The sequence below is a fragment of the Malus domestica genome, chromosome 15 (assembly GCF_042453785.1).
Source record: "Malus domestica chromosome 15, GDT2T_hap1".
NCBI lineage: Eukaryota > Viridiplantae > Streptophyta > Magnoliopsida > Rosales > Rosaceae > Malus > Malus domestica.
The window spans coordinates 29,539,674-29,564,932 of NC_091675.1; the positions used below are offsets into that span (position 1 = coordinate 29,539,674).

The window sequence follows — 25,259 nt, forward strand, 5'->3', positions numbered from 1 at the left end:
TTCCAACCTAAATGATGAGCTCCACCTACCTCAGCAGGTTGCGAAATTAACAAGCCCCTCGCGCAGTAGAACACCTTGGTGAATTAGCTCCTTGAGCGTATTAAAACACAGCGTGCCCCTGACAAGGTGTCCCGAAGTAAGACAGGGGCAGAAGATCGTGACTCATTCTAACGACGTCTTGGCAAAGAGTCGTTTAGCCCGCCACGGACTATGCGTTCGAGTAATGTACACTCTCGTTTGGGCCCTCGAGAAAACACCTTCTCCTGCCTAGATGCAAAGAAAAACGTTCATTCCCAACTAGGTTCACGAGTTAGTGTGCATTCAAGGTTGGGTCTACACTCCGATGAGCACTCAGGAAATTCCAAGCGAAACGTCCATACGAGGCTAGGTTCATAAGGAGATCTTCTTGCGAGGCATCGGAGTAAGCAACCATATAGCGGACCGAGGAGAACACGAGGGCAGCCAAGCTCAAGTTCACTGGCAGCCCTTGCCAAGCGCAACGGCAAGCAGCACAAAATGAACCATGTGCACCGCGATTGCGGCACAGACGAGCAAGATATACTGAAGAGCAACATGGATCAGCATGTCAACACTAGGGGCAGTTGGAGGCTCCGCTGCCCCACCAAGCTTAAATCCATGAGGAATTGCAAAGGCTCGTAGTAGAGTAGTTACGTGGATTCAGTTCATTGATACTACCGATGATGTCTTTCGTAGAGAAGTGGCCAACATGAGCGGGTCACCGTTTACAGATGAGATCGAGCAGACGGAGCCATTGTGGAAGTACAACCCACCACATTTCACTTTGTTCAAAGGAGATGAAGATCCGGACATGCACTTGATGCAATACCGAAGCGCCATGACACTCTACTGCATCAATGACACTCTCATGTGGAAAATGTTTGCCACAACACTCCAAGGTGAGGCCCAAGACTGGTTCCACACCCTACCGATGTGCTTAATCCGGAACTTCAACGAACTTTCCTTAGTTTTCACTAAGGAATATTTGTCATACCGCTCGATCAAGAAGAAGTTTGACCATCTCTTCAACATGAAGAACCCGAAAGAGTCACTCCACACATACGTTAAGAGGTTCAAGGCAAAGAAGGTGAAAATCATCGGATGCAATGACAGTATTGCATGCTCAGCCTTCCAGAAGGGGCTCCCAGTTAATCACCCACTTTTCGGAAAGCTGATTATGGGACAAAACTTGACCCTGGCAGATTCTTCCCTTTGGATGAGGCCAAGCGCTCCTAAAAGTCGCCTGAGCAGCCATGCAATGACTTAGAGCCAACTCAAAAAAAGGCGGGTGATAAAATGCTCAATGAAAAAAAAAAGCCAAGAAGCAGACGTAAGGATTGATCCCCAGCAAAGGGAGGCTCATTACTTAAGATGTACACCAAGTTCTCAGTCCCAATTAACTAGATCCTTTGCAACCTTAGGGACAAGTCGTGGTTTAAGATGTTACAACCCATGAGGGGGGACACCTCCAAGATGGGTTAGACGAAGTATTGCGCAATCCACATGGGTCTAAGAAGGCATGTAACCAACAACTGCTTCACATGGATGAAGTATCATGAGAATCTTGTGAAAGAAAGCAAGTGTGACAAGTATGTTGATAGGCCAGTTGCTAGACCAAGGCGAGAAGTGGACACCGTTGTGTTAGAAGTATGCCCACAAAGCCACTTATTTGATGTAATAGACTTCGGAATACTTATTGTGTTAAACTAATATATGTTTAATGAAGGGCAAATCTTATTGTTAATCACTATTTATTGTATTATGTGTTTAAGCAATAAAGAAATCCAATGAATGTATTTAATCTAAGAGAGAAGTGATATACATAAGTTAGATTAACTAAACCCTAGCCATAGGATTGCCAATTGAGCATTGACAATCCGCTAAGGTTAGTATGTGTTATGTTAACTCAAGCATGAGTATGACTAGTCTTAAGTCATTTAGTGTTGGATACTGAGACAAATACATAGGTGCTCAAAAGGTAATTGAGTACACTGAACAAATATCAAAAAGCAGTTCGAACATACATGTCATGTAAGAACTCTTAAGTTGCAATATGCAAAGTAGTCCTTTCACCTAGGCATCATAGATGTCTAATGGTTAGGTCCTTGATCTTTGATCATGTTAAAGGCATTCCATTGTGAGTGTCTACGACATTGTTGGGGTCAAGCTATCTAGTCATGTAGGCATATGAATGCACAACAAGGGATCTCTAACCTTCCATGGTGGAGGGAGAATACTCTGACATATAATTCGGGAGTCTTTGGCCAAAACATACGAATATGACGTAGGAAGTTTGTTCCAAATCATATTCAATTGAATCATATAGAGAAGTATCACATTGGATAGTAGACATGAAACAAACTATCACTCAAACAATGTGATTAAGAGTATTGTATTAGAGAAGAACCGTATTGCATTGTAATTGTAACTGGATACGTTTTCGAACCACTACTACTTAGCTTGGGTAGCCATGACATACTGCTAGGTGTCACTCATGGTTTGTGGAAGCCCTGAAGATTAGCAAACACTAATCTTCATCAGTGTTAAAAGTAACAATCGCCCACTGCCTCGCTAATTGGAACCTAATGGATCGTACACCGAGTAAGAATGAAAGTTAAGAAATATAAATGAGATGGATAAGAAATTAAATGGTTTAATTGAGAATGGTCAAGATTAATTAATTAGTTAATTAATTATACGAAAGGTTCGTATTGGGCTTTCAATTTAGTTTCGGGTCTCGAGGCCCCAAAAGTGTTTTAGTCCACAAGGCCCGTTATGTTTAAGTTGTATGACAACTAAAACAAAATGGACAATTAGCCCAATAACAAAGTCAAGGCCGGCCATAAGGGTGAGTGGATGCAAACTTAGATTAATTGCAAGTTTGCCACTCACATGTGAGGTGGTATAAAGTCATCTTTATAGCTTTTACTCAGTAGGGTTTTTCTTGAGGCAAAGAAGAAAAACAATTTCTCTCTTTTTCTCCATAGAGGCCGGCCACTTAGGGGAATGATAGCTATCAATCTTTCTTCCTCTAAGTCATTCATTTCATCTTCACACCTCATCCTTGGTGTGGAGACTTAGAGACACTAAAGCTTTGGTGTTCTTGGAGATCCTTTACTCACATCCTTAAGGAGCAAATGAGTATCAAAAGGAAGAAAAACACAAAGAAGATCTAATGAGCTAGGAGATGACTTTAAGGCCCTCCACTTGGGTGAATCCCATGTGTAAACAAGGATGAGCTTCAAGGGTAATGAATATCAAAATCCTTTCTTCTCTTTAATGTTGTTAAAGAGTCTTGTGGTTCACCGTTCACTAGGGTTTGAAAGTCTTGGGTTTTAGAATTGTTTTTTAATACATGACTACTTTAAAGTGTTATTAGTTTGCTTATGTGTTCAAATGTTCTAACATGGTCTTAGCTAGGAAATGTTTTTTCTTTCAAGTGGTATCAGAGCCTAGGTCTAGAGTATGATGAATCCTTTTGGGTTTTGTGTTTTTCATGGTTTGAAATTTAAATGTTGTAAATGTTACAAGCTTTGTTCTTGCTTTTTGAATATAAATTTTGATTGAAAATTTAGCATCTCAAATGTTGTAGATGTAGTTCATTTAAGCATGAATGTGGGAACAAAAATTTGGTGCGATGTATGTGGGGAAATTCGGCCAAATCCAAAGGGTGGATTTTTGGGTTCATGTTTGTCTTGTTAAAAGAGTCTTAAAGTGACTTTTGGAACCACTATGTAGGATGTTAACCCTCTTTTGAGTAGTGTATTTTTGAGTTTTATTGAGTGAAAACATTCATGGAGCTCTTATGAGTTTTCATGTGTGTTCTTCAATGTTCTTCATGTTCTTACCAAGAACAAAAAGGTTTGGTGTTTTGATTCAATGTGTTTGTTGTTTTTCTTAAAGTTTTGGTTTGTTATTGATTGGTGATGGATGATTTGTGTCTTTATTGTTTGACTAACCTGTCCTTACAACCCATACCAATCAAACTTTTCAACCATGCCAATCAACTATTCAACCCATACCTTTCATTTTACAACGCACTTTAAAATTTTGAATTTTCACCAAAACCAATCCCCCTTTTGGGGTCTTTTATGCAATCACATAAAGTTTTGATACTTTTCTGTATTTCCACTTCGACCCAAAAGTTTATGTTTTTACGTAAAGGCCCAAAATCACTAAAGGACAAATTGTTTTACTCCTTTAATGAAGTTTTTGTTATTGTTGAAATTTTTGGGTTCTAGTTGTAATTATATGAAGTTGTGGACTCTTGTGTTTTTACAAAGTGACCCCAAAAGTTTATGTTTTATCATTATGGTGCAATAGTTGTGGTCATTGCTTTTTCAGCCCAAATTATGATGAGAACGAAATAGTGTTCTCTCTTTAATGAGAATTGGATTTTCAATTCTATGAATCCGAAAACCAATTGTTTAAGTTGTTTTCTTAGTTAATGTGATTGATTAAGAAAAGGGTGATTATGAACAAAAGGCCTCAATAATTAAGCTATGTGATTGGCCGCTTTACATTATGAATGTTTGGGTTAAGTAGTTTAGATTTGAATGTAATTTGATTAGTTCAAATGTGTTGTCAAAGGGCATAAGTCCTTCAAATGCGTTGTAAAAGGGCATAAGCCCTTCTCGTTATTTCATGTATTCCTTTTTGTTTATTTGTATGCAAATTGGAATAGTTGGGTCCAACGCCCAATAGGAAATAACGGTTTAATTAGATTAAACATGTAACTAAAATCAACAACTACCTACCTTTGACACAAGGTCCAACACAAGGCTCATGTTAGATCAAATCAAATGATTCGTAATCATCCTAAGACCTAAGATGACTATATAGTCCATATGAGGATGCAATGCATTCGTTAGTAGTTCCATATAGTCTCGCTTGTTTCATTGAAATAGTGGGCTTCAATTGTTTGTGACTGGTACACTGGCTTCACCCTATCATGGGGAAGTTCAAAGTATGTGCTTACATTAAGGAGGAATCCATATATGCATACATGATGTGGTGAGGTAGGGGACGAGGATGACCAACATCATATCATTGTGAGGCTATTCTTGAACCCCTACACGAACTAGCATGGTGGGAATAACTTAACTAAGTGCAATGATGCCAACATCATATCATTATGAGGCATCATTCTCTAGAGGCCAAACAAGATGGGTAATTACAAGAGTTGTAAATAACTAAAGCGTTATTCTCTCACCATTATTGTTGCTAACCATCATATCATTGTGACGTGGGCTTGGTAATGGTGAGCCTCCCATACCCTGCTAAGAGTTCAACATAACTCTCGGATTCCATTGAGGGATATGGAATTTGCCAAAAATAGTGGGTGGTACTATTTGATTTAAGACCCAATCAAGTAGTTTTAAAATCAACAAACTAATACGATTTTTGTTATGTTATGTAGTTAATGACATGCCTAAAATTACACCTACCATTATACTTGACAAAAGGGGCCTTAGGGGCCAACGTTTCCTTGCTTGGTATCATCACATTGAGAATGTTTCAAAGGTGAAAGACATAACGTATGTGCTCAAGCAATCCCCTCCTCATGTACCTCCTACGAAACTAGCTTCAAAGGGGGAGTGTCAAAATTATACAAGACACTTAGAGGATGACTTACAAGCCAAATGTTTAATCCTCACTTCACTAAGTGAGGAGCTTAAGAAGTTACATAAGCACATGGACACTTCATGTTCCATGGTTGATAGTTTGCATAAGATGCATGACATTGAGACAAGTAATGTACGATTCTCAAATGTTTGCAGTCTATTGAATGCCAAAATGGCAAAGGGGACATCGGTCCAAAAACATGGACAAAAGATGGAAAGGATCTTTCAAGATCTTAAGAGTTAAGGAACTTCCATCGATGGGAAAATGGCCCAATATTTTTTCCTTGCATCTCTCTCGGATGATTTCACTAAGTTTATAGTAAACTATAAAGTGAATAGATTTGATCGTACTCTTTCTGAGATGATTGACATGTGCCTTAAGTTTGAACAAGGTTAAAAAAAAAACAGTGGGAGTGAGAATGCAATCACAAGGAAAATGTTGCATAAGAAGAAGGCAATAAAATCGAAAGGAACATGTTTTCATTGTGGAAAGGATAAACGTTGGAAGAAGAAATACAGGGTACGCATTGCGAGCCTTATGACACAAACTTTTGATGGGACTATTTCTGTCATAGAGAGTGCTTTTACAGTAAGCTCCAATTCCTAGATATTTGATTCAGGCGTTAGTCAATATATCTGCAATTCGTCGCAGGGACTAACAGGGAGTAAGACACTAGGCAATGGGGAGATGATTGTGCGAGTTAGGAATGGCACTAAGATCTTTGCAAAAGCAGTAGGCACCTACATGCTTAAACTACCCTCTGGGGAAGTCTTGGAACTAAAAAATTGTTTATATTTTCCTTCATGTATAAAGAATTTGATTTCTAGCTCTATGCTTTTACGAGATGGGCACTCAGTATTGTTTGACAAAATGAGTTACACTTTATACTTGAATGGCCGTACAATCTCTCACGATAATATGATAGAGGGACTTTTTCACCTAGAGACAAGTACTGGAATGCTCTGTATTAAAAGTGGGAATACCTCAAAACTCGAAAGGGCTAAAGAAGAAATTAACCAAGAAAAGATGTGGCATCTTAAACTTGGACATGTGAACCTTGATAAGATCCGCAAGATGTCGAAAGACGGATATTTTCGCCCATTAGGTAATGACAAAATGGGTACTGGTGAATATTGCTTGAAAGGGAAGATGACCAAATCTCCATTCACTGGGAAAGGAAAGCGTTCCACTGAAATTCTCAGGTTAATCATCACTGACATATGTGGGGCTATGTCTACTACGTCGAGAGGAGGCTTCTCTTACTATATCACATTTACCTCTGATCACTCTCAGTTTGGCTATGTGTATCTTATGAAGTACAAGTCCAAATCCTTTGAAAAGTTCAAAGAATTAAAAAATGAAGTTGAGAAACAAACTGGGAAACAGATAAAGATCCTAAGATCTAATCGAGGGGGAGAGTATCTAAGTAACAAGTTCTTAGATTATCTCAAAAAGTGTGGAATAATATCACAGTGGACTCCACCGGGAACTCAACAACTTAATATAGTTTCTAAAATGAGTAATCGAACCTTGATGAACATGGTTCATTCTATGATGAGTTCTGCTGATCTACCAGTAACATTCTGGGGATATGCTCTATATACAGCAGCTTACTTGCTTAATAAAGTACCTTCCAAGTCAGTTTCACAGATGCCCTATGAGATATGGCATGGCAGAAAGCCAAGTCTTAATCATATTAAGATTTGGGGTTGCGAAGCATATGCCAAGAAGCTTGAAGCTACTAAGCTTGAAGTGAGATCAGTTAGGTGCTATTTTGTGGGATATCCTATAGAAACTATAGTATATGAGTTCTACCATCTTAACGACCAGAAAGTCTTTGTCGCCAGAATTAATAAGTTTCTAGAGGACGAATTTGTTCTTAAATGAACTACAAGTAAAACGATGGAAATTAATGAGATTAATGATGAACCACAAACAGGCACTCGACAAGTTGACAACCCTGTTCCTGAACCCCTAGCTCCACGTAGATCTGAACGGGTCAGTAAGCCACCTAAGAGGCATGGCTTTGATAATGAATTTGGGGAATTGCACCGTCTTGGTGACAATGACACAAAGGAAGACCCTAGAGATTACACTGAAGCAATGTCCGACATTAATTCAAAGAGATGGAAGGAGGCCATGAAATCCGAGATGGAATCCATGTATCAAAATCAGGTCTGGACTATTGTAGACCCTCCAGAAGGTATAATACCTGTTGGAAACAAATGGGTTTTCAAGAGGAAGATAGGCGCTAATGGGAACGTGGAGACTTATAAGGTTAGACTAGTAGCTATGGGTTACAGGCAACAAGAAGGGATTAACTATGAAGAAACCTTCTTTCCTGTAGCCATGATTAAGTCCATTCGGATTTTGGTTGCTATAGTTGTATACCATGATTATGAGATATGGCAAATGGACGTGAAGACGGCCTTTCTAAACGGTTATCTAGAGGAAGAGCTCTATATGACTCAACCCAAAGGTTTTGTTCCCAAGTCTGAAAAGACTAAGGTATGCAAGCTTCAGAGGTCTATTTATGGACTTAAGCAAGCCTCCAGGAGCTGGAACATTCTCTTTGACACTGAAATCAAATAGTTTGGTTTTACTCAAAAGGAATATGACAATTGTGTTTATCAAAAGATTGTTGGGGATGCAGTTGTATTGCTAGTGTTATATGTAGATGACATATAACTATTCGGGAATGAAATTGTAGTACTTTCTTCTGTAAAAGTGTGGTTGTCCAAAACATTCCAGATGAAAGATTTTGGAGATGCATCTTATGTACTAGGGATAAAGCTCTATCGTGATAGATCTAGAAAATTAAATGGATTATCCCAATCTATGCACATAGATAAGGTGCTAAATAGGTTCTAGATGGAACAGTCTAAGAAAGGTTTTCTTCTTGTGAAACATGGAATTCACCTTTCTAAATCCATAGGACCTAAGACTCCTGAAGAAATACGGATGATGAGTGCTATTCCTTATGCTTCCACCATAGGAAGTCTCATGTATGCCATGATATACACAAGGCCTGATATCGCATATGATGTGAGCATTACTAGTCAATATCAATCTAACCCAGGATCAGAACACTGGGTAGCTGTCAAGATGGTCCTAAAGTACTTAAGAAGAACTAAGCACATGTTCCTCGTTTATGGATGAGCGACAGAGTTGCGAGTGGAAGCCTATACAGACGTAGATTTCCAATCTGACGTTGATGATAGAAGTTCCAACTCCGAATATGTGTTCACTCTGAATGGTGGGGCTGTCAACTGGAAAAACAAGAAACAAGATGTAATTGCTGATTCCATGACAGAGGCTGAATATGTCGCTACAGTTGAAGCCGTCAAAGAAGCGTTCTGGATAAAGAATTTCATTACTTAACTTGGAGTGGTTCCAACCATTACATCAACACTAACTTTGTATTGTGATAATAGTGGGGCGATAGCTCAAGCCAAGGAACCCAAGGCTCATCAAAAGAACAAGCATTTTGACAGACTCATTAATATTGACCGCCGTATAGAAAAGATGGGTATTAGATACATGGGAATGTGGCTTTGAGTGCAAGTGGGAGATTGTTGGAAGTATGCCCACAAAGACACTCATTTAATGTAATAGCTTTTGGAATACTTATTGTATTAAACTAATATATGTTTAATGAAGGGCAAATTTTATTGTTAATCACTATTTATTGTATTATGTGTTTAAGCAATAAGGGAATCCAAGGACTGTATTTAATCTAAGAGAGAAGTGATCTAAGTAAGTTAGATTAACGAGACCTTTCTCTTATGTTCATTCCCAAAACGTTCCTAGCCATAGGATTGCCAATTGGGCATTGACAATCTGCTAAGGTTAGTATGTGTTATGTTAACTTAAGCGTGAGTATAACTAGTCTTAAGTCATTTAGTATTGGACACTGAGACAAATACATAGGTGCTCAAAAGGTATTTAAGTACACTGAACAATGATAAAAAATGAGTTCGAACATGCATGTCATGTAAGAACTCTTAAGTTGCAATATGCAAAGTAGTCATTTGACCTGAGGCATCCTAGATGTCTAATTGTTGGGTCCTTGATCTCTGATCATGTTAAAGGCATTCCATTGTGAGTGTCCACGACATTGTTGAGGTCAAGCTATCTAGTCATGTAGGCATACGAATGCACAACAAGGGATCTTTAACCTTCCATGGTCGAGGGAGAATACTCTAAGATATGATTCGGAAGTCTTTGGCCAAAGCATATGAATATGACTTACGAAGTTTATTCCAAATATATTCAATTGAATCATATAGAGAAGTATCACATTGGATAGTAAACATGAAACAAACTATCACTCAAAAAATGTGATAAAGAGTATTGTATTAGAGAAGGATCGTATTACATTGTAATTGTAACTGGATAGGTTCTTCAACCACTTCTACTTAGCTTGGGTAGCCATGACATACTCCTAGGTGTCACTCATGGTTTGTGGAAGCCCTGAAGATTAGCAAACACTAATCTTCATCAAAGGGAGAATTGAAATGTGGTTTCAATTCACAATCAATCGTTAAGAGTAACAATCACCCACTACCTTGCTATTTGGAACCTAATGGATCGTACACCGAGTAAGGATGAAAGTGAAGAAATATAAATGAAATGGATAAGCAATTAAATGGTTTAACTGAGAAGGTTCAAGATTAATTAATTAGTTAATTAATTATACGAAAGGTTCGTATTGGGCTTTCAATTTAGTTTCAGGTCTCGGGGGCCCAAAACTGTTTTGTTCCACAAGGCCCATTATGTTTAAGTTGTATGACAACAAAAACAAAATGGGCAATTAGCCCAATAACAATGACAAGGTGATGTGAAAATTAACTTGACACACAAATTAAACCCTATTAAACATGTAATTGTAATATTAAGCAAGTAGGGATCGTTCTAAACCGGGGATTAACCAGGGCTGCTAATCAATGCAAATAAGACTTAAAAACACTACACTAGAATCTATAAACTCAAAACTGACTTATATGACTTAAAACAGCAACAAACAATCAAAGAGACTCAATTCTAGACCTAACAAGTGATTTGGACGAAAATAAAACTTAACTTGACTCAAAAGACTCAATTAAAAGAGATTATGACTCAACTAAACACACTAAAAAGACTCAAAACAGCACAATACTAACAATTAGACTCAAAATAGACTCTAAGGAGTTATTTGAACGAATTTAAGATAATAAGATTCAAAACACTCAATTTGACAGATTGAAACACTTTTTAAACTAATCTAACACACCTAAGTCAAGGGGGGATTGAATTGAACGAAATTAATTAAATTGAACATATTGCAAAACTAAATCAAACTAGGCACGAAATTAGGTGAATTGAATGGTGAAAAGCTAGCTAGAGAATTCTTCTCCACACTTGAAACATATGCAACATAAATTGATTTCCAGTATTGTTTCTTTAAACCATGAACGACAATGCCCCAAATTAATAGTGAAAAACACAAATTAACTTTCAAATTTTCCTAAGTTCATTGAATTGGATGAAATACGCATCGGCAACCAAATTATTCTTCTCAGGTTCTCTATATGAACAACATGATAGAGATACAATCAAAGATCATTAAGTTCTATGAAAATCATAAGCATTGACATGACATTCGTAACTATGAACTGCATGATACTCCTGCCATGGATTTACCTAACACGATTGTGACTAGCAACCTCCACTACTTGTAAATATAAGTTCATGACGACTAGGTGAAACTCCCTTATACTTTAGCATCAGATTCAGGCATGCAAATTAAGTGTGCACCCCTAATCAACATACATAAACAAGTTCTCAATCAATTAGATAAGTAAACCACATTCATGTTTTACGAAACAAAAACTGAAGGTAATCAATTCATATCAAACATATGTCCATGGCTTCGAATTCACCTCTAACTAATAAGAAAATTAGTTACACATGTTCATAACAATTGAAAAGCAATTTGAAATAAACATGGAAACAAAACAAGGGAAGAAAGAACTCTAGAAACTCCAAAGGATGCAGGTAGGCTTACGGCACACTCCTCATTCTCCAATGGAAGCCACGACAAGGTCTTGTCTTCTCCCCTCTGCGGCAAAATATGAATTTCTGAATGGGTGGTGGTGTAGAACGAATTATGGTGTGGTGGGTGGTGTTTTTGCAACTGAAAGGGGTGTAGAATTATATGGGGGGTGGTGGTGCGAAATTATGGCAGAAAACAGATATTTATAGCCAAGGGTTTTGACAAATTCTGATGGGAAAAGGCTTAGGATTTTCGGCAAAGGCTTGGGCCTCAATCCAAGGGGGTAAATAACTAGGGTTTGTGCAAATTTTAGGGTTTCTAGAAAGGTTTGGGGCGCCACTTTTGTAGGGAATTCTAGAAACAATGTTATGTGGCTGATTTCTAGAAGAACAAGGCCTAAAAACATGCAGCACCAATGTAGGAACAGATAAGGCCTTCTAGAAAGGTTTCTAGGTGATTTAAATCAGAAATTAACTCCCCCTTGCAGCAGGAATTAAGTTAGGAAAAGATTAGGATTAGATAAAGTTAGTTACAGTTTGGATAAGATAAGGCAGTTTGGATAAGGTTTGGATAATGTTACTTCTTTCTTGTTGATTCATTATCTTCCAAGTCTTGAAATAATTTCTCCAGATTTGTAGCACATTCCTAGCCTCATTTAAGCACCAAAAAAGTTCATCCAACTTGCTCCACATGCATGCAATCCAATTCAACCCAAAATGCACCAAAATGCACTTTCTGGCCAACTTTGCCATTAGGACCTACAAACACACAAAAATAGGATAAAACACTATAATAAACAAAAAAATGAAAGAAAACAAGCTAACTAAGTCGCATAAATATGCTCCTATCACAAGGCTGGCCATAAGGGTGAGTGGATGCAAACTTGGATTAATTGCAAGTTTGCCACTCACATGTGAGGTAGTATAAAGTCATATTTATAGCTTTTACTCACTAGGGTTTTTCTTGAGGCAAATAAGAGAAACTTTTTCTCTCTTTTTCTCCATAGAGGCTGGCAACTTAGGATAAAGATAGCAAGCAATCTTTCTTCCTTTAAGTCATCCATTTCATCTTCACACCTCATCCTTGGTGTGGAGTCTTAGAGACACTAAATCTTTGGTGTTCTTAGAGATCATTTCCTCACATCGTCAAGGAGGAAAGGAGTATCAAAAGGAAGAAAAACACAAGGAAGATCTAAGGAGCTAGGAGGTAACTTTAAGGCTTTCTACTTGGGTGAATCCCTTGTGTAAACAAGGATGAGCTTCAAGGGTAATAAATCTCAAAATCCTTTCTTCTCCTCGATATCTTTGCCGAATCCGAGCATCTAGGGGCCACCAACAGTTCCAAGAAGAGGAGTATCCAGCAGGCAAGATCGGTCTTTCAGGTTCAAGCCATAGATGCTGTACCTGGACCAATCATCGACTTTACTGAGCAGGATGTTAAGGGAGTAAACTTTCCCCACGACGACGCCTTGGTGATTTCTGTCCAACTAACTAATGCCATCATTGACAGAATTATTGTGGGTACTGGTAGCTCAGTCAATAACATACAACTATCAGTCATCCAGAAGATGGGCCTGGAAAACACGATCAAATGCAAAGCAGGGGTCTTAATCGAATTCAACAGACTTACCTTAACTGCCAATGGCATAATCAAGCTTGATGACTAGCCCTCCAAATTGTCTCATCGTATACCTTCATGATTGTCAGTGACCCATCTCCCTATAACGAGATATTGGGCTAACCTTAGCTAGTGAAGATTTAAGCTGTGAACTCGATCGAGTATTAGAAGATACAATTTCACGTCCTGGGAGGAGCAGTCAAAGAGATCAAAGACGACCAGGCCATGTCTCGGTGATGCACTATGCAAGTTCTCAAGGAGTCGAAGAATAGGTCTTTTGCCCCAACAGTAACAGTGAAGTGTAGAAAGACGATTCTACCTCTACCAAACAACAATTACAGCAGGCAGGTCAAGAAGATGGTGTCAAGGTCGACAATGCCTTGGTAGATGAATTAGGATGGAAACCCGAAGAGGACGCCGAACACATCATTCTTGACCCCTACCAGCCAGAGCGAGTAGCATTATTGGGGCAGAGATCGACAAGTTACTAGAGGCTAAATTCATTGAGAAGGTGGCACACTCAGCATGGTTGGCCAACGTTGCGCTGGTGATGAAAAAAAAGAAGGGCAGATGGAAGGTATGGGTAGATTACACCGACCTCAACAAGGTGTGCCCTAAAGATAACTACCCAATCCCTTGAATCGACCTGCTCGTTGACTCAGCATCTGGGAACCAGATGCTTAGCTTCTTGAATGCATACTCAGGTTACAATCCTATTGCCATGCATAAGCCTGACAAGGAGAAAACCACATTCGTGATTGAGGGAGGTACATACTACTACAAGGTCATGCCCTTTGGCCTCAAGAACGCAGGAGCAACTTACCTACTGCTTAGCATACTAACCCCGTACAGTAATAAAGGCTCAGGCGTTGGCGGACTTCATAGCTGAATTCACCCTAAGCTTGAAAGACGCAACAACTCAGCCCAAAAGCACCCCAGAAGCAACTAAGCACGTCGTAGCCACACCAACCTCACCTGTAAAAGATTTTTGGCATTTGCATGTCGATGGATCATCCAACTACCAGGGATCGAGAGCAGGCCTAGTTCTCACTACTTTGGATGGTTCGATGCTCAAGCAGACGATCACTTTAAACTTTAAGGTGTTAAACAACAAAGCAAAGTATGAAGCCCTACTAGTAGGTCTCCGATTGGCGAATAACCTGGCAATGAAAAGGCTTATGATTTATTCTGATTCCCATGTAATCACCAGCCAAACCTTAGAGGAGTACGCAGTAAAGCATCCAAGGATGGCCCAATACCTCAAAAAGTTACAAGAATAGCTAGCGATGTTCCAAGCGTACACACTCACTCAGGTTCCACGACAAAAAATGCGCAGACGTACAAGCAGGCCTAGGCTCTACCTTAGACCATCAGCTTAAGTGCTCAATCCTAGTCGAATACTTGGAGATGTCGACCATAGATGAGGAACCAACAGTCGAGGTGGCACAGATCAACACAACTCCGAGTTAGCAGGATCCCATCATCAACTACATAGTTAACGGAACACTCTCTGCAAATAGACTGGAGTCCAGAAAGCTCCAGATGAAGGCAGCACGCTACTACATGTGGACCGGCATGCTTGGTCATAGATCATTCTCAGGACCACATCTCCACTGCCTATCATCTTCTGACGACCTAAAGATTCTTGGATCAATCCACGAAGGCGTTTGTGGAAACCACTCTGGAGGCCACTTCTTAGCGCAAAAAGAGCTTATGCCGGCTACTACTGGCCAACCTTGCATTAAGACACCAAAGAGTATGTACAAAGGTGCAAGAGCTACCAGCGCTTCAAGCCCATGCCCACATTCCCTGCAAGAAAACTTCACTCGCAGACGAGCCCTTGGCCATTCATGCAGTGGGTGATTGACCTGGTAGAACCAATGATGCCTGCCATTAGGGGCAGAGGCATGATGATCGTAGCAACCATCTATTTCATAAAATGGGTCGAAGTCGTAACCATGACTATAACTACCCAGACGAACATATAACGCTTTATATGGAAGAATATCATCTGCCGTTTTGGCATCCCTCACTTCATCGTCATAGACAATGGTCCGCAGTTCGTGGGCAAAAACTTGGTGAGGTTCTTCGAAAAATATAATGTCAAATAGCACATGTCCATGCCTCGGTATTCGCAGGGCAATGGGCAGGTTGAGGCATCCAACAAGACCATTCTCGACTTCCTCAAGAAGTCATTCTCAGACAAGAAGGGCAAATGGCCAAACGAGCTCCTTGGTGTTCTGTGGGTGTATCGAACCACCAAAAGACGAGCAATCAGCGAAACTTCATTCTCCTTGACGTATGGCTCTGAGGCGATTATTCCTCCTAATGTCATGGTGCTAAGCATCATCACTATACTACTGAATTTCGAGTAGAACAAGAAAGAGATGGCCACAAACTTAGACTTGACAATGGAATAGTGTGAAAAGGTCATAACCCGCATTGCGGCCTATTAACAACAGATCTTCTTTAGCTACAACAAGAGGGTGAAGATCCGGCAATTCCAACCAAGAGACTTAATGCTCAGAAAAACCTTCATAACCACATGCCAGGAAGGCTCCAAAAAGATGGCTCTTATCTAGGAAGGTCCGTAAAATGGCAACTACATCCTCACCACTATGAGCGACAAAGAGATCAAAAAGCAATGGAATCCTATAACTTGAGAAAGTACTATGTGTGACCTTCCCCCATTCCTTGGACCCTGTTCAAGACAAATAAAGTTAGAAGACTCAAGCAGCTTGACGAACAAGACCTCGCATGTCGAGAATTATCAGTTGTTATGTTATTACTACCTACAAGCAAAGTTAATACATTTCTTTATTTTCAATGAAGATTGAAAGAATTATTCACAAGCCTAGGCCGGATGCATAAACAAACTGACCACCCCTGTGATAGCAGAAGATGCCCTGCCCTTGCTGACATAGCAAGTGTTCTCCCATCAAAAGAGGGTAAACTGATACGGGATATCTAGATGTGGATAGGTTTTATGACTGCTCAGTTCCCCCTGAATGCATCGACTACCTGTGCTAAATTGCTCTTATAATTGGCTATAATAAACTTTTTTCTTAAAAAGACTTAGCCAACTGAAGGATTCAATTTTGTAGGAGATTGGGTCTCTAACCGGAAAAGATCCCTGCCTATGAAAGAATTCACGTGACTAGATAGTGTGTCCTCGACGTGCCAGTTTCATGAACGTAGCTCGACTCTCAAGTGTTGCAATACTAGTTAAGCGATCTGTGAAATCAAGTTACAACTTAGAAGGATATAGCCTCTGAGGCGTGATTATGCCTACACCTTAAGCCTAAAACGCCTCCGATAGCCAAGAATGATGCCTAAGGTGGTCACGTGGGTTGTCTGCTTTTATAAGTAAGATGCCCGACTGACGACCCAATAGGTAGGTAACCCTAGGCAATTTGTAAGCCAAGACTTATACCTACTATGACTATGCGGACCCGTCTACTTATTTAAAAGAAGTGCTTCAGGTAGAAGGTCTACGATTTAAGTTTTACAGGAGCTAAAGCCGAAATGTACGACTATAGCAGGTATGCAGATTTCCTTTGCTCTTTACGAAAAGCATGTGTCTAGCCGCCGGCTCTAGAAGTTAAAATTTTCGCAACATGACCAGGGAGGGCCAAGGCTCGTGCAGCCGCTAAAGCCGAAATGTACGATTATAGCAGCTATGCAGATTTCCTCTGTTTTCTACGAGAAGCATGTGTCCGGCCGCCCGTTCTGTAAGTTAAAAATTTTACAATATGCCCTAGGATGGCCAAGGCTCGTGAAGCCACTAAAGTCGAAATTCATGACTATAGCAGCTACGCGAACTTACCTGCTTCCTACGAAGGCAATGAGTTCGGCCACCAGCTCTATAAGTTAGAAATTTCACATTTTTTCCACGTGCAGGTAAAGCTCTTTGAGCATCAAAGCCAAGACTAAAGCCTAAAGTGACGACATGGGATCAACTCCTCCATCAAAGTAGCCAACACAACCGCCCATCCTACGGTAAAGTCTTGCAAGTCACCTCCAGCAAGCAATGCTCCCGAAGCCCCGAAGCCCCGAAGTCTAAACTAAAACTTAAGTGAAGACGTAGGATCGACTTCTTTTTTGAAGTAGCTCACCTAGCTGCTCATCCTACGGTAAAGTTTAGCAAAAGACATGGCGAAATAAAAGGATGAAGCAGAGCAAGGAAAACTGTTTATTAAATTTCTAGTAAATTGATAAACTAGCTCGAATGCCAACAAAGTTCAAGTAAAGTAGAATGAAAATGAAAAGAAGAAAATTCCTAAGTCTAAGTAAAAAGACTACTCATTAGCAACATGTGCAACCACTAGTCCCTCGACTGCCATGCCTTCAGCCATCACACCGCTCTCAGCAGCGAAAGCATTTATCAACTCATCCTCAGCCGCCCCTGCTTGGACTGCCTGACCTTCAGCTGCTCTACCAAAGGCAGCTTCTAATAAGAAGTCAAGCAGATCAACTAGAGAAAAGGCGAAAGTCTCGAAGTCCTTCTCTAAAAACTCATAATCTGACGGCCTACCTTGAAGATGGTCTACATAGCCAAGCTTGTAGAAATCAGCTTTCCCACTCTTCAGCTGCACATTCTCCTCAACATGCCCAATGTGAGCATCGTGCAGCTTACCGAGTTCCTTTTTCAAGTTCTCGCTAGCAGACAACGCACCTTGCAAATCCACCACCTTGGACTCAAGCTTACTGACAACATCCTTGAGACGAGACACTTTAGTATGCATGAAGACAAGCTCCTTATCCTTGGCAAAACAAGTAAATTGTAGTTTTGAATCGACACGTTCAAGGTTATTGACCACAGGTGAAAAACGACTAACTTTCTTATCTGCAGCTTCCAACATCGCCTAAGTCGCACTAAGCTTAGCCCTCAAGTGGATGACTTCTTGATGAGCGGTCTCCAGCTGCATAAAAGTAGGGGCAGAGACATCAAACCCCTTCAAAACGGTGAGTTCAAACTCGAGCACACCTGACAGCATCCTGATCAACGCGCATAGACTCAGTTGCCAGGATCAAAGTCTTATGCAATGTAGCAAGCAAGGAAAACCTCATCGAGTAGGCATGAAGCTTTGCAAAAGAGTCTGAGTTGACGATAACTTTCCCAACACTGTTAACAAATTTGGCGTATGCATTAACGTCCTCAAACAGGTCAGCCTTCAGCAGCGCACAAAGCTCAGGAAACTCCCTAGCCTCAGACTCGGTGGATCTCTTACAACTACCTTTGCAAGAAGACTTCCTTTTCTCAGCAGACGAATCAATCATAACAGAAGGAGGAACAGGCCCAGGTGCCATCTTAGCAACAGAATCCACCTTCCTGCTCTTCACAGTGGCGAGCCTTTCAGAAGCTGAACCGGACTTAGCTCCCGACGCATACTTTGACACAAACCCAAACATTGGAGAAACCATCGAACCCTTCTATTGGGCAATCCTTTTAACAATGGTCGTGGCCACCTTCGGAGCAATAGGTTTCATGACCTAAGACTCAGCGGTTTTTTTTGTCCCCTTGGGAGAAGTCGGATCAATGGTAAGCTTTTCAGCAGGAGATGAGCCCTCACAAGCAGTAGAAGAAGTTCTTGGCTTCTTCTCAGTCGAAGGCTCACAAGCAGGTGAGGAAGATCTTTCCTTTCTACCCTCATTTGCAAAAGGCTTTACAATAACAATCGAACGGGCAAGTGCCTCATCCTTTATCCACTTTATCTTTTTTTTCCTTTCTCTCAACGAAGAGGATTGAGCAGCCAACGCCACTCACGATACTCAATAGAAATGGCCAAGGTGATGTGGACTTTCTTCATATCCACTGAAGTTCTTGGAGTTAAGCCAAATTCTGAATCTACACAAAGTAAGAAGGACAAAAAATTCAAGCAGGCCTGGAATGAAGCAGTTCACTTACCACTAATAAAGAAAGATGGAACACGCAATTTGGGAAAGGAGTTAGACTCTCACTCTCCTCTTACTTCCAAGGTATCTTTCACCCACTCATGATCACCTTTGTAGGGAGCATCAAGCCGCCTACGGCAAGATCTCAGCTGCCCCACGCCTTCCTTGTGGTCGATTTCAAGGAAATAGCATAACTCATTTATGGTCAAGCCAAGATCAAAGAACCTGCTCAAATTTGAGAACTTCACCATCGCACGAACTACATTCAGGGAGCACTGAGCAAACGACCATTTCATGGAGCAGATCACCTCCTAGAAAAATATGGCGTGGGAAAAGTAAAAAATCTCAACATGAAGTAATACAGATGGAATTTGATAACCCTTTTCCTAGTAGTGGCACCCTTGCCGCACAGTTCATGGCCCTATCATCCTTCACCCGCTTGACTTGAACCTTTGACCAAATCGCATTCTTGTACATCTTAAGAAAATCCTGAAATAGTTAATCAAAATTGATCTTGACATGTGCAGCCTTGAAGTAGCCCACCTTGTTTAAAGAACCACCTTGACAGTACAAAGGTGGAAGATATTCGTCACTTTTGCAATTGGAGGAAGCATCTCAAAATCACTACAAAAAGTATGAAGAAAAATAATTAGGAGATAGCTCGCGAGAAGAGAAACAAAAAACAAAAAAAACAAAAACAAATGATCGCAAAGCCCAGCGCCTATGCGCAGGCCCCACGGTCCGGCCCACACTCTTTCTATCTCTCCTCTAGCACGGGCCCAAATTGCAGGAGCAACCAGGCAGGCCCCACAGCCTAGACCCGGCTCTCTCTCATTCATACACCCAGTGCACCATAAAGGGCCCAAAGCCTCTTGGTTCAACATGCCAACAAGAGAAGACCCGACCCATGTTGGTCTTTCTCTTCCTTCCACCCACCATAACAGGCCTGAGCCTACTTCTTCATGCTTGGCCCATGCCAAGCTCAACCCAAATAGGTTGGAGCCTCACAGCTCGCCCAACCCAACGCCTTAGCGCACCGGCCACCTAGACCCGAGCCAAGCCGATCACTTAGCCCACACTGGCCGATCCCCATACCGCGCCAACAGCAGTTATGTGGCATCCTTTCCAAGTGTTTCACACATCCTTGGCCTCCGCCGAGCCAATTTTTCAAGACCCAAGACCTCTAAAAAATCAAGGAAAAGAAAATTCAAAATTTTCTTACCTTGGTGCGGCACGGAGAAGAAGAAGAACAACAAGAGACAACTCTTTGCAAAGGCAAGAGAAGAAGAAAGCTGAGGGAGGGGGAACAAATTTCCTTTGGCTTCTCTTTTCCTTGTTGGAATGATGATTGTCCTCCAAATTTATTTAATCCCCAGCTTAAGGCAGAATTAAATAGGTATTGGGGCAATTAGTTTCCTTTTCTTAGAAGAAGTCTATCTCCAAATCAAGAAAGGATGTCAAGTTCAAATTGGGAAACAACTCTACAACCCCATGCAGTTTGGGATTTTTACACCTATTGCCCTTTTCCTGCGTGCAACTCAGCAGGTGTGGGGGCATTTATGAAGCCTAAAATAATCCCAAACATCCTAAAGGCAACACGTGGACTTTTGCCAAAGAAAGACAATATTGCCCTCAGTAAATGGGCATGCTCCTCAGATACTCCCACATGCAATTCACACCCTTGGAGGTCCCAACAGCTGAATACAACTGCCCACAACTCGCCTGCCCTTGGCAAGGAAAAGTCAAAGCTTTAAAGATAAGGATTAATTACCCAAATCCTATCTTTAATATATTCCCAATTGAAGATTGACTCTATTCAAGTAAATAATCCCTATTTAATTCAATTATGGATAATTACTCCATTATCTCAAGATATTATTTCCTATTTAATATCTTGAGAATATTTCTCCATAAACCTTGGCCAATAGGATGCCGCCACGGGTAGGGCAAAACCCTAACACTATAGTCGGCCCTCCCCTCCTATGTATACCCCTTATTTTACCAAATTTCAGTAAGCTTTTACTACCCTAAAAAGCCCTAAACACTTCACTCTCCTCAGAGAAACTAACTTAGGCATCGGAGATCCATTGGCCTAACCCCCGTCCTCAACCTCGTGGGCGCGTGAGGCTTAGGTCTTTGATCAAAGGTGTTGATTGTTTTGCAAGTGCATTTTCCTCAAAGCTAGAGACGGCGGAAATTTGCATCAACATAGATGTTTCAGATAAAAAATATTTTCAAAAGTCTTGCTCTTCATTCATTCGACTGATGTATATGTAGTTACAAGTTCATAGATGAGGAGGAGAGAGAGAGGAGAGAGATAGAGAGATTACCTGGAAGAGGAGGTTGAGCGAAAATACTAGCGATGAGAGTTTCTATAGCTACCCAACCATAATGCCAACTCAACCTAAAATTGAAAGGATGATGAAATGACAATTGTAGCCTCACATGTGAGATCACGTGCAATCTATTAATATAAGGGACCGTTCAACTTGAATCCTAACGGATCTCACCATAAGGGTTTAATTCTTAGTTTTTTTTTTTTTTTTTTTTACCAAGAAGCAATCTTCTGAATACTCTATTATTGCGTGGTTATTAATCCGATTTGGCCTAAAGATTATGTTATATATTTCTATTTTGGAATCAAACTTCCCTTGGTGTTTTCCTCAGTATATTGACAAAGCTACAAGGTATTTTCTCATCAGTTTCACCCTGTTTATTTATTTATTTTTTCCTCTAAAAAAAAGTATGGAATTGCATGTAATGCAGTTAGCTTATGATATGGACATTTAGTGGAGAGAGTTTCTGGAAACAAAATGCAATGATGTGATTTCAATTTGTTAACGAGAAGAAGCAAGCCGTTGGACATATATATTTGATGAGTAATGCTATATATATTTGATGAGTAATGCTTGGTAGACCAAATTTTTTAAACCAAATTGCAAATTAAATGATGTGATTGTAGATGATTTGATTATTATAATTAAGTGTCAATTAATGTGTTTGTTTCTTATTGGTTTTGATTTGCGATTTGGTTTAAAAAAATTTAGTTTCCCTAGCATTACTCATATTTGATTAGTTGATATGGAATGATTATAATCTCATTGCATGGAATTTCTAATTGCTTAATTATGTGTACTACAACAATAAGGACTTCAACAGCATTTTTATTTAATGGAAATATACTCATTAAACTCTCAAGAACGGATGTCTGCCTATACACTTGAATTCGAATTCCCTCCTCACAAGTCACACTAGTATAAAGAATAGTCTGTGAAAAACCGAGATGGGTGGCATTTTTTGAGCTATTGGTACATAATAACCGCTTCCAACTTTAGGCTCAACTGCTGTGGGCTTCCATTTGTGAACATAGTCACCGCCTTGTTCGAAATTTTAACAGATGAAAAAAAATAAAATTATTATGAATTAAAGCTACACATTAATATTCAGTTATTCTTTCAATTATAATTTATAAATTTAATTCAGAACTAAATACAAATTCATTATATAGTTATATAAAATACACTACTTTTATACAATACATATTTAAGTTCAAAAATTTTGGGGCCCTTCAAAATCGGGGGCCTGTGCGGGTGCACCCCTGCACTCCCCAGGTCAGCTTTGAAGATAGTTTTAAGGAGAATACCAAAAAATAGAATTGGACCCATCAGAAATGGATTAGGCTGGCACCCAACAAATCAGGTTTTTGAGAGGCAATTGTTTGTTTGTATGCCTGTCTTCATGTGTAGGAGGAGCTTGAGCTTGAGCTTCCATTACAAAACGACACAATTGCCTCTTTGAACTGGACACTTCAATTTTTTCTTGACCTAATTGACAAAAATAACAGGCTCACAAGATTCTTATAATTTCATCTCAGTTTTGCATCAGTCACTTTCCATTTTTTCTTCTCTTGTCTTGCGTTATCGTTTTTCACAAGCCCTTGTTTTGGGGGGCACGAGGTTGAGGTGGTTGACAATTCTGCAAACTGCAGATTACCATTTCGCTCTTGGTATTTTCTGTGTTCTGTAGAAATTGTTTTTTCTTATTGGTACAAGGAGACATCTGTATTTTGCATGAAGGTCATGTTGCGAGTTATATATTTATATATTAGTTAAAGTATAAATACTAGTATGTTGTCCCACATTGACGAAGTGCATATATAATACCAATTGTAATTCCTATATATACTCCACTTTGGAGATTAATGAATATACAAGAAATTCTCAAATATTGTCATATATATTTTTGGTATTTTATCGTGTTTAATTCAACTTGGAATTAGATCAGTTCGCTCTCATCAGTGGAGTAAACTTGATGCATGTGCTCTCCGATGTGTATTTATTGGATATGCTAACAATCAGAAAGGCTATAAGTGTTATCATCCTCCGACTTAGAAAACTTATATTACCATGGATGTCACATTCCATGAGGAAGTTATGTAAGCCCTCTTCCGACTCTCCACTTCAGGGGGAGAGAGGGGGAGTAAAGTGCAGATTCGAAGAGATGGTATGGATGATGTGTTATAGGCAGAGTTGGGGACAGAACCTGTTATGCTACGTGATACTGACTAGTCGACTATAGATGGTGATCAATCAACTGTCATTCCCGAGACTATTTCTACTGACGACTCGTCGAATGTGCCCAACGAGTTACCTATTGTTGGTATGTCTGACGAGTTACCTGCTGTTGGTATGACTAACGAGTTGCATGTTGGTGTTTCATCCAGTGACGATTTTTCTAATGGTTTGGTACAAGATGGTGACACACATGAGGTAAATTCTGATGATTCTTCTACTTATCAGTTGCCTCCATGATTTAATCGTGGAAAATCTAAAGTACAATATGAGCTTGATATGCATGCTAAAGCCAAGTATCCTATCAACAACTATGTGTCTACTCATCGTTTATCCAAACCATATGCATCTTGCACATGTCAGATATCTAGTGTATTGGTTCCTACAAAATTGCAGGATGTTTTGTCTGACCCTAAGTAGGTTATGCCATAAATGTTGAGATGGAAGCTTTGGAAAAGAATTCCACTTGGGATTTGGTTCAGTTGCCAAAGGGGAAGAAAGCTATTGGATGTAGATGGGTGTTCACTATTAAGCATAAAGCAGATGGTTTTATTGTTGGAAGTATGCCCACAAAGCCACTCATTTGATGTAATAGCTTTTGGAATACTTATTGTGTTAACCTATTATATGTTTAATGAAGGGCAAATCTTATTGTTAATCACTATTTAATGTACTATGTGTTTAAGCAATAAGGGAATCCAAGGAATGTGTTTAATCTAAGAGAGAAGTGATCTAAGTAAGTTAGATTAATGAGACCTTTCTCTTATGTTCATTCCTAAAAAGTTCCTAGCCAATTAGGCATTGACAATCCGCTAAGGTTAGTATGTGTTATGTTAACTCAAGCGTGAGTATGACTAGTCTCAAGTCATTTAGTGTTAGACACTGAGACAAACACATAGGTGCTCAAAAGGTAATTGAGTACACTGAACAACGATAAAAAAGGAGTTCGAACATACATGTCATGTAAGAACTCTTAAGTTACAATATACAAAGTAGTCATTTGACCTGAGGTATCATAGATGTCTAATGGTTGGGTCCTTGATCTTTGATCATGTTAAAGGCATTCCATTGAAAGTGTCCACGGCATTATTGGGGTCAAGCTATCTAGTCATGTAAGCATATGAATCCACAATAAGGGATCTCTAACCTTCCATGGTGGAGGGAGAATACTCTGAGATATGATTCAAGAGTCTTTGGCCAAAGTATACGAATATGACTTAGGAAGTTTGTTCCAAATCATATTCAATTGAATCATATAGAGAAGTATCACATTGAATAGTAGACATGAAACAAACTATCACTCAAACAATGTGATTAAGAGTATTGTATTAGAGAATGACCGTATTGCATTGTAATTGTAACTGGATAGGTTCTCCAACCACTTCTACTTAGCTTGGGCAGCCATGACATACTGCTGGATGTCACTCATGGTTTGTGGAAGCCCTAAAGATTAGCAAACACTAATCTTCATCAAAGGGAGAATTGAAATGTGGTTTCAA

At 39.8% G+C, this 25,259-nt stretch overlaps 2 protein-coding genes across 2 annotated transcripts; both read left to right on the plus strand.

The window, feature by feature from the left end:
- Positions 1–727: 727 nt before the first annotated feature.
- LOC139191838 (uncharacterized) lies at positions 728–1,285 on the plus strand. The gene has a single exon (XM_070812864.1). The coding sequence runs from the start codon at positions 728–730 to the stop codon at positions 1,283–1,285; it is 558 nt and encodes a 185-aa protein (XP_070668965.1).
- A 5,384-nt stretch (positions 1,286–6,669) lies between these two features.
- On the plus strand, positions 6,670–14,183 carry LOC139191839 (uncharacterized). Its single transcript, XM_070812865.1, has 6 exons — positions 6,670–7,069; positions 7,583–7,805; positions 7,947–8,151; positions 8,395–8,496; positions 13,110–13,203; positions 13,999–14,183. The coding sequence occupies exons 1-6, from the start codon at positions 6,670–6,672 to the stop codon at positions 14,181–14,183; spliced, it is 1,209 nt and encodes a 402-aa protein (XP_070668966.1).
- The last annotated feature ends 11,076 nt before the right edge of the window (positions 14,184–25,259 follow it).